Source organism: Coregonus clupeaformis, chromosome 18 (genome assembly GCF_020615455.1).
Source record: "Coregonus clupeaformis isolate EN_2021a chromosome 18, ASM2061545v1, whole genome shotgun sequence".
NCBI classification, from domain to species: domain Eukaryota; kingdom Metazoa; phylum Chordata; class Actinopteri; order Salmoniformes; family Salmonidae; genus Coregonus; species Coregonus clupeaformis.
In genome coordinates this window covers 4,217,593-4,231,935 of record NC_059209.1, presented here as the reverse complement: position 1 = coordinate 4,231,935, position 14,343 = coordinate 4,217,593, and the positions used below count along the sequence as shown (strand labels likewise).

At 44.7% G+C, this 14,343-nt stretch overlaps 2 protein-coding genes across 2 annotated transcripts; both read left to right on the top strand.

The window, feature by feature from the left end:
- The first annotated feature begins 421 nt into the window (after positions 1-421).
- On the top strand, positions 422-4,490 carry LOC121587228 (reticulon-4 receptor-like 2). Its single transcript, XM_041904146.2, has 4 exons — positions 422-541; positions 1,829-2,055; positions 2,271-2,504; positions 2,809-4,490. Exons 1-4 carry the CDS (start codon positions 484-486, stop codon positions 3,676-3,678), a joined length of 1,389 nt encoding a protein of 462 aa, XP_041760080.1. The 5' UTR covers positions 422-483; the 3' UTR covers positions 3,679-4,490.
- A 5,789-nt stretch (positions 4,491-10,279) lies between these two features.
- Positions 10,280-13,730, top strand: LOC121587227 (reticulon-4 receptor-like 2). The gene is made up of 4 exons (XM_041904145.2): positions 10,280-10,467; positions 11,755-11,981; positions 12,186-12,419; positions 12,724-13,730. The coding sequence occupies exons 1-4, from the start codon at positions 10,410-10,412 to the stop codon at positions 13,591-13,593; spliced, it is 1,389 nt and encodes a 462-aa protein (XP_041760079.1). The 5' UTR covers positions 10,280-10,409; the 3' UTR covers positions 13,594-13,730.
- Positions 13,731-14,343: the final 613 nt, after the last annotated feature.

Here is a 14,343-nt window from a genome sequence, read left to right as displayed (position 1 = left end):
AGCGAACCTCGTGCTGCTCTCTCTACCCGTCCTCCGCTCCTCCACAAAGCGCAGTCATTACCGGGCACCGTGCCTCCATACCTCCCTCCCTTCCTCTCACTCACATCATCCCTCCCTTCCGCGTGAGTCTGTCTGAATCTCCTCCTTCTCTATCTTGGAGCGCTGTCTAGGCTATCTGCGGTTGCGCGCGCGCTCTCTCCAAGAATCCTCTCGTCACCCACCCGCCCGATGTCCGACGCACGGTGCACGGCCCACCTCTCCCCCCCTTAGATCATGACCTGGCCGTGACGTAGGGGATTCCGTGGTGCCCACAACCGTAGGCGCTAACGGGATTCTCGAGTATAAATGGGACACCGGGACCCAACATTTGGTACTCTCTCAGTCGCTCCGACTCGGGAACCAATCGTCCAGAGCACCAGTCAGCGGAGATAGCAGGCAGTATTTCACCCTCTCAGGCTAACTCGCTTTCGGCTTTGGTTTGAAATGGACACCCCTACAACCGCTCGGAGCAGACGATGCTCATTCATGCGCAACTGCAAAAGTAAGTTTATGCGGCTTTTCTTACCACCATCTATTGGTTTATACTGTTGTGCATTAGTTACTATGACTTTTGGAAAGTATCTTACGTGATAGTTTTGAGACTCATTCCTCCACTTGACCTATTTCTACCACTTTTCTAACGGTTTCCCGTTATATTCTACTTGTCTGATGATGTAATAGTGTAAGAGGCGTTGTGCATTAGTTAGGCTACTATGATTTTGAGAAAGTATCTTATTTGATAGTTTGGGAATCATTCACCCAGTTAGCAATGGAATGCATGATTCACAGATAATATCAAAACAAAATGTGTGCTTTGCAGCCATGTTAGAGACAGTAATAGCTTATTTTTTCTATGAACATGGGTTGTAATTCCAATACGTTTGTAAAATAGATTTAGTATGGGACATTTTACACTTGCAATTTTGTTATGATTGTACTTTGATTTTACTTTATGATGTAGGCCTACTTTGCAACTATTCAATAGATAGATATCGCCAGTGTAAGATATGGAACTTAACTTAGACTTGTCATATGTTTGTAAAAGTTTTAGATACGATTTGCTTTGGTTTACTTTGAGATTCTGCTGTGCGTAATGTCTTACGCAGGCAAAGAGAGAAACGCAGTTTTACGCACAGACTTGGTTACTCAATCACGCCTTCTAAAGTGATCATACGTCATCTCTGTCATCATATGAGCTCTTGATGCTGTAATCTTTACTGATTAAGAATTAGCTGAGCTTTATATTGTCTAAATTGAGAGTTAATTATTTAATCAGTATTCAAATTGCAATCTCATTCCATCAATATGATGATATTTTGCGAATGTTTCCATCAATCTCAAAATGATACATTTGAGGTATTCAGATTAGACAAAGGCTTTACATAAAGTATTTAGCATCAACTGAAGGTAGCAATGTGGTTTATTGCGGCAATTGAGTGTCTGCGTCAACAGTTTCAGCACCCTTGTTACTGGACAGCTCCAGCTAACTTTTCGTCATTTCTCCGCATTCAAACCTGACAATTTAAACTGATGTTGGGGAGAAAAAGCTATTGCTGCATCCAAAAAAGAAATGTATTGATTTGGTACATAAGCAACGCTTTGATTGTGATCTGAGTTTTGACTGTGATCAGCTGTATTGAGATTCAACTGCAACATTTCCAGCAGCAGTTTGCCATCCGGGCCGCCAGCAAACAGTTTCAGAACCACATCTACCAGACAGCTCCCGCTAGCTTCGCCTTCCCGACCCCGCATCTAGACTCACTTCTCCCCGCTTCCCTCTCTCTCCCAGGCGGCCTCTCCCTGTGGCTGGTGGTGTGGCTGGTCCTAGGCAAGCCCGGTCCGTCGGCGGCGTGCCCGCATCTGTGCGTGTGCTACCCGACTCCCATGACCGTGAGCTGCCAGGCGCAGAACTTCACCTCCGTGCCCGTGGGCGTGCCCTACGACTCGCAGCGCGTGTTCCTACAGAACAACCGAATCACGGAGCTCAGAGTCGGCTCTTTCGGCTTCGGGACTCAGGTAAGAGACTATAGAGTGTTTAAATGAGACATGGTGTGTGCTTCTTTTGACCTCTCTCTCTCTCTCTCTCTCTTTGCTCTCAATATTTTTTTTCTTTTTGAGTTTGAGTGCATTGCCTTACCTACAATATTACCATAGAATAATACCTGACCCTAGAATACATATTGATATTCACACTCTCCCTCCCTCCTCCCCTCCCTCCCTCTCCCCTATAGGTCCTGTGGCTTTTCTCGAACAACATCACGTGGATTGAGGCTGGCTCCTTCAGTGAGCTGAGGGACCTAGAGGAGCTGGACCTGGGGGACAACTCTCACTTGCGCAGGCTGGAAGGAGGGGCCTTCAGGGGCCTGGAGAAACTCCAGAGTCTCCACATGCACCGCTGCAAGCTTACCGCCCTGCCCCATGACCTGTTCCACAAGCTCTACAGCCTGCAGTTCCTCTACCTGCAGGTAGGGGCAGTACAGATATATTAACGCACACAGGCACGCACGGGGACACATGTATACACACGCACACACATACACACACACTACAGGGAATTCTCATAGGACTGTGAAAATTACATCATTTTATATCATCACAATCACAATTACATCATGTTGTATCATGATACAAATCATGCTGCATCAGTGATAGTTATGAGATGCCCTTTCAGTGGAAGGTGTAATGTTTATCACCTCACCACTACTGAGATGTAGCCCATTATCACCTGACCCCACCTGACCACTTCCTCTTCCTGTTTCCTCCTTGTAGGAGAACCAGCTCCACTTCCTCCAGGATGACCTCTTCTCTGACCTCATCAACCTGAGCCAGCTCTTCCTGCATGGCAACCGTATCCGCACTCTGTCCGAGAACGTGTTCCGTGGCCTGGTCAACCTGGACCGCCTTCTTCTCCACGACAACCGTGTGCGCCAGGTTAACCGCCGGGCGTTCCGCGACCTCGGACGCCTCACCATGCTCTTCCTGTTCAACAACTCATTGGCTGAGCTCCCTGGGCAGGCACTTCGTGACACCCAGGGCATCGAGTTCCTCCGTCTCAATGGGAACCCCTGGTCCTGTGGCTGCGAGGCCCTCCCCCTGTGGGAGTGGTTCCGTGGCGCCCGCGTCTCATCGTCCGAGCTGTTGTGTGCCTCCCCTTCCCCCCGCCGCGGGATGGACCTCCGCTTCCTCCGTGAGATGGACTTCGCCCTCTGCCCTCTCCCCGACCCCGGCACCCTGGCCGGCTCCACCACGAGGACCTTCAGCACCAAGACAAGATGGTGGTTCTCCAAGCACAAGCCCCAGTCCCAGACCAAGGCACTGTTCGAGAAGAGCTCCGAGACCATCAAGGCCTTCCCGTTCCCCCAAGGAAAGAACAACCCACCCATCGTGACCTCCACCAATGTCAAGTACGAGCTCGGCGAGGAAGAGGCAGCGCTACCCAAACTCGACGCCGAGGAGTACTGGGCGAACTACGGGAACGAGGACGCCGGCAACACGCTGCGATGCTTCGAGCTCGAGTGTCCGCCCGACTTCGATGGCCTCCCTCCCAACTCCTCCTCCACCTCATCCCCCTCTCTCTCACTCCTCCTCGCCCTCTCGCTACTCGCCGTCTCCATCAATCTACACCTCATATTTGGCTGAATCAGACTTTAAGTACCCACCCCCATTCCTCTCTTCGCCCGGCCCCTCTCAGGGCATGGGGGAACCCCTTGTTAAAGACTCTGTACCTCCCTAGTTAACCCTCTGATGTCCTACTGGATAATGTCTATCTCTATCAGTAGTACAGGACAGCAGGGGATACAAAGGGGGGGTTAGATTGTGACTTCTAACTTAATGCAGGGCTAAACAACAATGGCTGACAGTACACAGTACAATATTGTACATAGTATAATACAGTACATTACAGTAGACAACCAAGGCTGTTACTAGAACAGGTGCACCTCACCTGTCTGGGTTGTTGGTTGCCGTGACGACGCCTGCAATCAGGGGTCAGCGGACACCTGTAACGCTCTACAGCTAATACCAGCGCTACTTACTGTTGCGAATGCTGTAACTGTTGTCACTTTTAGGAATATTAGAACTACAAGTGCTACGACTATTATATACATGTTACTACTACTACTATTTCTACTATTACGACTGCTTCTGCTACTACGAGTGCTATGATTACAGTTATGACAGTTACTACATTCCTGCCACTACTGTTGTACTAACTCTGACAGTTATACTGTAAATAGGTTGGTGTACTTGAGGGTGCAGAGCAGTTGGGATATCCGTCTTATTTGTTGTCTACCACGATGCCTACTTTATAATGGATTGTTTACAGAAAAATAGCTAAGGAAAGAGAGAAAGAAGGGATGAAAGAATGAAAGAGAGGCAGTCACCAGCATACGAGAAGGTGAGAGAAGATATGTAGAGAGATATGTAAAGATAGAGACAGAGAGAGAGGATATGTAGAGAGATATGTAAAGATAGAGAGAGGATATGTAGAGAGATACGTAAAGGTAGAGAGACAGAGAGACAGAGAGAGTGGTGAGTTACCAAAGGAAGAAGCTAGAGGACAGAGAGAGAGGTAGAGAAGCTAGAGGACAGAGAGAGAGGTAGAGAAGCTAGAGGACAGAGAGAGAGGTAGAGAAGCTAGAGGACAGAGAGAGAGGTAGAGAAGCTAGAGGACAGAGAGAGAGGTAGAGAAGCTAGAGGACAGAGAGAGAGGTAGAGAAGCTAGAGGACAGAGAGAGAGGTAGAGAAGCTAGAGGACAGAGAGAGAGGTAGAGAAGCTAGAGGACAGAGAGAGAGGTAGAGAAGCGAGGGTGAGAGGGTTGTTGAGATTCTCAACAATAAAGAGAACGGAAGAGAGGGAGCAAGGACAGGGCAGGGAATATAAATAAAGCAATGGAATGTGAGACACGGTGAAAGAAAGAATGAAAGAAAGAGAGAGCGAGCTAGAGAAAGCGACAGTGCTGGCCCTTGACCATGAGACACTGAATAGGAGAGACAAGCAATCACTTCAGGTATTCAGGTTCAGTCTTTGTATGACTTCATGTCCTGTAAATATGACATCATCACCATAGAAGCCACAGGGAAAGGATGCTTCCTGCCTGGCAGCATCAGTTTCTGTTCTGATTAGCTATCACTGTTTGTTTGTGATGTCATTGACTGAATGCGTGACGAGACCAGTGAATGACCAGTATGAGAGATAAAAAGAGCTATTGTGATTCTGAATAACGTTTGTGAGACTTTTCTTTGGGGGCAACAGTTGTTGTATTTCAAACAGATTTTACTTGGTCAATACTTGATCTCTTTAAGTTATTTGTTCTCTCTCTTGGAATACTCACACTTCTTTGGAAGGTGAAAGTAGTGCACTACTTTTGACACTGCACTCCATAGAGAATAGGGTGTCATTTCAGATGGAGCCAAGGACTGCTAGTCAGTCATTTAGCCAAACAACTTAGCTAGATGATCAGTAAACAAAAAACCATATTTGTTCAACCCAGCACCCCAATACTGTCTACCATACCCACCCCAACATCTCCAGTCTAATAATCAATTTAGTTCAACTCAGAAGAATCAATCAGAAACTGATCTGAATAGAACCTAAGAAGAGATCTAGAACTGGAACAGAAAGAGACACAGAATGGCACATGTGATGACTGGCCTGGACTGGCCTGCATGGACCCCGGTCAAAAGTAGAGCACTAAATTGGGAGTAGGGTGCCCCTTGAGATACAGCCTTTCAATACATGTGAGTCAACCATATAAATAGGATTCTATGGACTCAACAATACGCTGTTCACTAATAAGAGAGTCCAGGGATTGGTTTGTGTTCTGTTCTGTTATGCTGTAGTAACACTGTGTCCATCCATATATGTCAGCCATTAGGGTGAGGTCAAACTGGGCCTCGGTGCTCTTCTGTGGCCATGACAGTCAGGTCACTTTCAGACGACCAAAGCCCCAGTCATACCATTTTACCCAATGACTGTACTGTAAATTAAACCGGTCTGCTTGACCGAGTGTGAGAGTGAGTGTATGTGTGAGAAAACAATATTTTGTTATCTACATGACTGTGTGAGGAGATTGAGTTGTCTTTTGCTGTCATCTTTTTCATTGTGGAAGAAAAGATGCAACAAAATATAAAGAATAAATACTGAACTTTGTTTTGAAAAAATAATTTGCGTGAGCGTATCATTTGAAGGATTTGGATGTCAGCCGTGGCAAGTCCAGGGATACACACACACACACACACACACACACACACACACACACACACACACACACACACACACACACACACACACACACACACACACACACACAAATACTCTCTTCATTGTGTAAGTTGTCTTCCAGGCAAATGTCCATTTGTAGATGATAACAGTTACCATGCAACACCATCAATATTACAATAGTCTGTTAATGTACAGTACATCAATATTACAATAGTCTGTTAATGTACAGTCCATCAATATTACAATAGTCTGTTAATGTACAGTACATCAATATTACAATAGTCTGTTAATGTACAGTACATCAATATTACAATAGTCTGTTAATGTACAGTACATCAATATTACAATAGTCTGTTAATGTACAGTACATCAATATTACAATAGTCTGTTAATGTACAGTACATCGATATTACAATAGTCTGTTAATGTACAGTACATCAATATTACAATAGGCTCTTAATGTGCAGTACATCAATATTACAATAGTCTGTTAATGTACAGTACATCAATATTACAAAAGTATGTTAATGTACAGTACATCAATATTACAATAGTCTGTTAATGTACAGTACATCAATATTACAATAGTCTGTTTATGTACAGTACATCAATATTACAATAGTCTGTTAATGTACAGTACATCAATATTACAATAGTCTGTTAATGTACAGTACATCAATATTACAATAATCTCTTAATGTACAGTACATCAATATTACAAACGTCTGTTAATGTACAGTACATCAATATTACAAACGTCTGTTAATGTACAGTACATCAATATTACAATAGTCTGTTAATGTACAGTACATCGATATTACAATAGTCTGTTAATGTACAGTACATCGATATTACAATAGTCTGTTAATGTACAGTACATCAGTATTACAATAGGCTCTTAATGTACAGTACATCAATATTAAAATAGTCTGTTAATGTACAGTACATCAATATTACAATAGTCTGTTAATGTACAGTACATCAATATTACAATAGTATGTTAATGTACAGTACATCAATATTACAATAGTCTGTTAATGTACAGTACATCAATATTACAATATTCTGTTAATGTACAGTACATCAATATTACAACAGTCTGTTAATGTACAGTACATCAATATTACAATAGGCTGTTAATGTACAGTACATCAATATTACAATAGGCTCTTAATGTAAAGTACATAAATATTACAATAGTCTGTTAATGTACAGTACATCAATATTACAATAGTCTGTTAATGTACAGTACATCAATATTACAATAGTCTCTTAATGAACAGTACATCAATATTACAATAGCCTGTTAATGTACAGTACATCAATATTACAATAGTCTGTTAATGTACAGTACATCAATATTACAATAGTCTGTTAATGTACAGTACATCAATATTACAATATTCTCTTAATGTACAGTACATCAATATTACAATAGTCTGTTAATGTACAGTACATCAATATTACATTAGCATTTTAGTGATTTAGCAGACGCTCTTATCCAGAGCGACTTACAGTTAGTGCATACATTATTATTATTTGTATTTTATTTTATACTGGCCCCCCGTGGGAATCGAACCCACAACCCTGGCGTTGCAAACGCCATGCTCTACCAACTGAGCTACATCCCTGCCGGCCATTCCCTCCCATACCCTGGACGACGCTGGGCCAATTGTGCGCCGCCCCATGGGTCTCCCGGTCGCGGCCGGCTACGACAGAGCCTGGATTCGAACCAGGATCTCTAGTGGCACAGCTAGCACTGCGATGCAGTGCCTTAGACCACTGCACAATAGTCTGTTAATGTACAGTACATAATTATTACAATTGTCTGTTCATGTACAGTACATCAATATTACAGTAGTCTCTTAATGTACAGTACATCAATGTTACAATAGTCTGTTAATGTACAGCACATCAATATTACAATATTCTCTTAATGTACAGTACATCAATATTACAATAGGCTCTTAATGTACAGTACATCAATATTACAATAGTCTGTTAATGTACAGTACATCAATATTAGAATAGTTTGTTAATGTGGAACTGACAGTGTTTTAACTACTTTGCAGATATGAAACAAACAGACAATCATATCAGCCCAAAATACAAAATTCCCAGTTTATGTTTCAAAACCAACTTTATGAGAAGTTTTAGAAATTGGTTCTATTTGACTAAGCATTCCATGAGGTATACAAAGGCATTGTTCTCACAATAGTTGGATACAGTTCAATGCATGATTCATAAAATATTGCTATCAGGTTGTAAATCACAGCTGGCCTGCCTGGTACATTGTTTGCTGCACTGTTTCAGTTTCAATGACTCAATATTCTGGACAAAAACTGACAAATGTAACTAAGGCTGGAAATGTCAATACAATCAAACTAGCAAGGGCAATGATCACAAGTCAGTCATAACGTGGCTAATAAGCTAGCGTAGCTATTTATATAGCATGCTAAAAACACGGAGCCTAACATTAGCTAGATAGCTAGTGACTGACTTTTTCCCCTCATATAATTTTTCGGTGTCTACACAGCTAGAGATGCATGTGTCATTTGTTTAGCTAGCAAGAAATGTGAATCAATTAGTTAGTGTTGATGATCACAAGTTTACTGGAGAACGGAGACCAAGTAGAGACTTTCGGACAAGGTGGATAATTGTATAATATAAGGCAGTTTATTCAGAGGTAAAGATATCTGGAATAGCGTGCACGGACCCGTTCGTCAAACTCGTAGGGAGTTTATCAGAAGAGAGCCCCGAAACATTGTGTGCTGACATTTTATACAATAAAATGAAGTAGGTTGAATCTAGTAGTTCTGATCTTCTGATTGGTCCTGATGAGTTGGGCGAGGTCCCCTCCAGGTTAGTATCACTGTTGCATTGGCTCTGAGTCGGGTTCTCTGTCTTCAGATGTTCAGCCTAAGAGAAGGGGATTTTTGTGTGTGTGTGTGTGTGTGTGTTTAACAGTGATGATGTGTGTGTGTGTGTGTGTGTGTGTGTGTGTGTGTGTGTGTGTGTGTGTGTATCAGTGATGATGTGTGTGTGTGTGTGTGTGTGTGTGTGTGTGTGTGTGTGTGTTTATCAGTGATGATGTGTGTGTGTGTGTGTGTGTGGGTGTGTGTGTGTGTGTCCTCAGAGCAAGAACTCGTGAGTTGGAAGAACTGAGAGACCTATGGCGTGGGTGTTGTCCTTAGCCACCTGCTGACAAGGCTGACAAGATAGGACTCTTTTGTCCATTGTATTGAATACAAAGGCCCAACACAAAATGGGTCATGCACAAGATTTTAGTCAGACCAAGCTATAACATTATATATTTACTACGACATTAGTTAGCTAGCTATGCTGAACTTGAACGACTGTTATCCAGTTAGCATATCTCTTGCGTTCGCAAATTCACTCTGGCTATCTACTCCGATTTCACAGCACTCTCTTCTAAGTGTGCCAGAGTGTAGAACAACTGATGAATTTACAAACGTGCAAAACCTGCTGAATATGACCGGTGTCAGGAAACGGAGGCCAAAAAAAAAAGAATATTTCAAGAAAGATAACATGTAAACAGCCTAACCAGTAAAATGGTCAGAGTGAGGTGTTCTCTCATTTGTGTCTGGAAGTAACTAGCTATCAAGCTAGCCAACTTTAGCCAGTTAGCTTGGGTGCTTGGTTGGGACAACCATGTATTGGCAGGCAAGCTGCAGAAGGACGAGGAGGCTAAAATTACCCATCGTCCATACCTCCCTTCCTTCCTCTCACTCACATCATCCCTCCCTTCCGCGTGAGTCTGTCTGAATCTCCTCCTTCTCTATCTTGGAGCGCTGTCTAGGCTATCTGCGGATGCGCGCGCGCTCTCTCCAAGAATCCTCTCGTCACCCACCCGCCCGATGTCCGACGCACGGTGCACGGCCCTCCTCTTTCCGTTTTTTTCTTCTTCCCTCAACTCTTGACCTGGCCGTGACGTAGGGGATTCCGTGGTGCCCACAACCGTAGGCGCTAACGGGATTCTCGAGTATAAATGGGACACCGGGACCCAACATTCGGTACTCTCTCAGTCGCTCCGACTCGGGAACCAATCGTCCAGAGCACCAGTCAGCGGAGATAGCAGGCAGTATTTCACCCTCTCAGGCTAACTCGCTTTCGGCTTTGGTTTGAAATGGACACCCCTACAACCGCTCGGAGCAGACGATGCTCATTCATGCGCAACTGCAAAAGTAAGTTTATACGGCTTTTCTTACCACCATCTATTGGTTTATACTGTTGTGCATTAGTTACTATGACTTTTGGAAAGTATCTTACTTGATAGTTTTGAGACTCATTCCTCCACTTAACCTATTTCTACCACTTTTCTAACGGTTTCCCGTTATATTCTACTTGTCTGATGATGTAATAATGTAAGAGGCGTTGTGCATTAGTTAGGCTACTATGATTTTGAGAAAGTATCTTATTTGATAGTTTGGGAATCATTCACCCAGTTAGCAATGGAATGCATGATTCACAGATAATATCAAAACAAAATGTGTGCTTTGCAGCCATGTTAGAGACAGTAATAGGTTTTTTTTTCTATGAACATGGATTGTAATTCCAATACGTTTGTAAAATAGATTTTGTATGGGACATTTTACACTTGCAATTTTGTTATGATTGTACTTTGATTTTACTTTATGATGTAGGCCTACTTTGCAACTATTCAATAGATAGATATCGCCAGTGTAAGATATGGAACTTAACTTAGACTTGTCATATGTTTGTAAAAGTTTTAGATACGATTTGCTTGGGTTTACTTTGAGATTCTGCTGTGCGTAATGTCTTACGCAGGCAAAGAGAGAAACGCAGTTTTACGCACAGACTTGGTTACTCAATCACGCCTTCTAAAGTGATCATACGTCATCTCTATCATCATATGAGCTCTTGATGCTGTAATCTTTACTGAATAAGAATTAACTGAGCTTTATATTGTCTAAATTGAGAGTTAATTATTTAATCAGTATTCAAATTGCAATCTCATTCCATCAATATGATGATATTTTGCAAATGTTTCCAACAATCTCAAAATGATACATTTGAGGTATTCAGATTAGACAAAGGCTTTACATAAAGTATTTAGCATCAACTGAAGGTAGCAATGTGGTTTATTGCGGCAGTTGAGTGTCTGCGTCAACAGTTTCAGCACCCTTGTTACTGGACAGCTCCAGCTAACTTTTCGTCATTTTTCCGCATTCAAACCTGACAATTTAAACTGATGTTGGGGAGAAAAAGCTATTGCTGCATCCAAAAAAAAAATGTATTGATTTGGTACATAAGCAACGCTTTGATTGTGATCTGAGTTTTGACTGTGATCAGCTGTATTGAGATTCAACTGCAACATTTCCAGCAGCAGTTTGCCATCCGGGCCGCCAGCAAACAGTTTCAGAACCACATCTACCAGACAGCTCCCGCTAGCTTCGCCTTCCCGACCCCGCATCTAGACTCACTTCTCCCCGCTTCCCTCTCTCTCCCAGGCGGCCTCTCCCTGTGGCTGGTGGTGTGGCTGGTCCTAGGCAAGCCCGGTCCGTCGGCGGCGTGCCCGCATCTGTGCGTGTGCTACCCGACTCCCATGACCGTGAGCTGCCAGGCGCAGAACTTCACCTCCGTGCCCGTGGGCGTGCCCTACGACTCGCAGCGCGTGTTCCTACAGAACAACCGAATCACGGAGCTCAGAGTCGGCTCTTTCGGCTTCGGGACTCAGGTAAGAGACTATAGAGTGTTTAAATGAGACATGGTGTGTGTTTCTTTTGACCTCTCTCTCTCTCTCTCTCTCTCAATCATTTTTTTCTTTTTGAGTTTGAGTGCATTGCCTTACCTACAATATTACCATAGAATAATTCCTGACCCTAGAATACATATTGATATTCACACTCTCTCTCCTCCCATCCCTGCCTCTCCCCTATAGGTCCTGTGGCTGTTCTCCAACAACATCACGTGGATTGAGGCTGGCTCCTTCAGTGAGCTGAGAGACCTAGAGGAGCTGGACCTGGGGGACAACTCTCACTTGCGCAGGCTGGAAGGAGGGGCCTTCAGGGGCCTGGAGAAACTCCAGAGTCTCCACATGCACCGCTGCAAGCTTACCGCCCTGCCCCATGACCTGTTCCACAAGCTCTACAGCCTGCAGTTCCTCTACCTGCAGGTAGGGGCAGTACAGATATATTAATGCACACAGGCACGCACGGGGACACATGTATACACACGCACACACATACACACACACTACAGGGAATTCTCATAGGACTGTGAAAATTACTTCATTTTATATCATCACAATCACAATTACATCATGTTGTATCATGATACAAATCATGCTGCATCAGTGATAGTTATGAGATGCCCTTTCAGTGGAAGGTGTAATGTTTATCACCTCACCACTACTGAGATGTAGCCCATTATCACCTGACCCCACCTGACCACTTCCTCTTCCTGTTTCCTCCTTGTAGGAGAACCAGCTCCACTTCCTCCAGGATGACCTCTTCTCTGACCTCATCAACCTGAGCCAGCTCTTCCTGCATGGCAACCGTATCCGCACTCTGTCCGAGAACGTGTTCCGTGGCCTGGTCAACCTGGACCGCCTTCTTCTCCACGACAACCGTGTGCGCCAGGTTAACCGCCGGGCGTTCCGCGACCTCGGACGCCTCACCATGCTCTTCCTGTTCAACAACTCATTGGCTGAGCTCCCCGGGCAGGCACTTCGTGACACCCAGGGCATCGAGTTCCTCCGTCTCAATGGGAACCCCTGGTCCTGTGGCTGCGAGGCCCTCCCCCTGTGGGAGTGGTTCCGTGGCGCCCGCGTCTCATCGTCCGAGCTGTTGTGTGCCTCCCCTTCCCCCCGCCGCGGGATGGACCTCCGCTTCCTCCGTGAGATGGACTTCGCCCTCTGCCCTCTCCCCGACCCCGGCACCCTGGCCGGCTCCACCACGAGGACCTTCAGCACCAAGACAAGATGGTGGTTCTCCAAGCACAAGCCCCAGTCCCAGACCAAGGCAGTGTTCGAGAAGAGCTCCGAGACCATCAAGGCCTTCCCGTTCCCCCAAGGAAAGAACAACCCACCCATCGTGACCTCCACCAATGTCAAGTACGAGCTCGGCGAGGAAGAGGCAGCGCTACCCAAACTCGACGCCGAGGAGTACTGGGCGAACTACGGGAACGAGGACGCCGGCACCACGCTGCGATGCTTCGAGCTCGAGTGTCCGCCCGACTTCGATGGCCTCCCTCCCAACTCCTCCTCCACCTCATCCCCCTCTCTCTCACTCCTCCTCGCCCTCTCGCTACTCGCCGTCTCCATCAATCTACACCTCATATTTGGCTGAATCAGACTTTAAGTACCCACCCCTATTCCTCTCTTCACCCGGCCCCTCTCAGGGCATGGGGGAACCCCTTGTTAAAGACTCTGTACCTCCCTAGTTAACCCTCTGATGTCCTACTGGATAATGTCTATCTCTATCAGTAGTACAGGACAGCAGGGGATACAAAGGGGGGGGGGGTTAGATTGTTACTTCTAACTTAATGCAGGGCTAAACAACAATGGCTGACAGTACACAGTACAATATTGTACATAGTATAATACAGTACAGTACAGTAGACAACAAAGGCTGTTACTAGAACAGGTGCACCTCGCCTGTCTGGTGTGTTGGTTACCGTGACGACGCCTGCAATCAGGGGTCAGCGGACACCTGTAACGCTCTACAGCTAATACCAGCGCTACTTACTGTTGCGAATGCTGTAACTGTTGTCACTTTGAGGAATATTAGAACTACAAGTGCTACGACTATTATATACATGTTACTACTACTACTATTTCTACTATTACGACTGCTTCTGCTACTACGAGTGCTATGATTACAGTTATGACAGTTACTACATTCCTGCCACTACTGTTGTACTAACTCTGACAGTTATACTGTAAATAGGTTGGTGTACTTGAGGGTGCAGAGCAGTTGGTATATTCGTCTTATATGTTGTCTACCACCATGCCTACTTTATAATGGATTGTTTACAGAAAAATAGCTAAGGAGAGAGAGAAAGAAGGGATGAAAGAATGAAAGAGAGGCAGTCACCAG

Coding starts and splice junctions, on each gene's coding strand:
- LOC121587228 (XM_041904146.2), top strand. CDS start 484: ATGGACACCCCTACAACCGCTCGGAGCAGACGATGCTCATTCATGCGC. Junction 542..1,828: donor ATTCATGCGCAACTGCAAAA/GTAAGTTTATGC, acceptor TCTCTCTCCCAG/GCGGCCTCTCCCTGTGGCTG. Junction 2,056..2,270: donor CTTTCGGCTTCGGGACTCAG/GTAAGAGACTAT, acceptor TCTCCCCTATAG/GTCCTGTGGCTTTTCTCGAA.
- LOC121587227 (XM_041904145.2), top strand. CDS start 10,410: ATGGACACCCCTACAACCGCTCGGAGCAGACGATGCTCATTCATGCGC. Junction 10,468..11,754: donor ATTCATGCGCAACTGCAAAA/GTAAGTTTATAC, acceptor TCTCTCTCCCAG/GCGGCCTCTCCCTGTGGCTG. Junction 12,420..12,723: donor TGCAGTTCCTCTACCTGCAG/GTAGGGGCAGTA, acceptor TCCTCCTTGTAG/GAGAACCAGCTCCACTTCCT.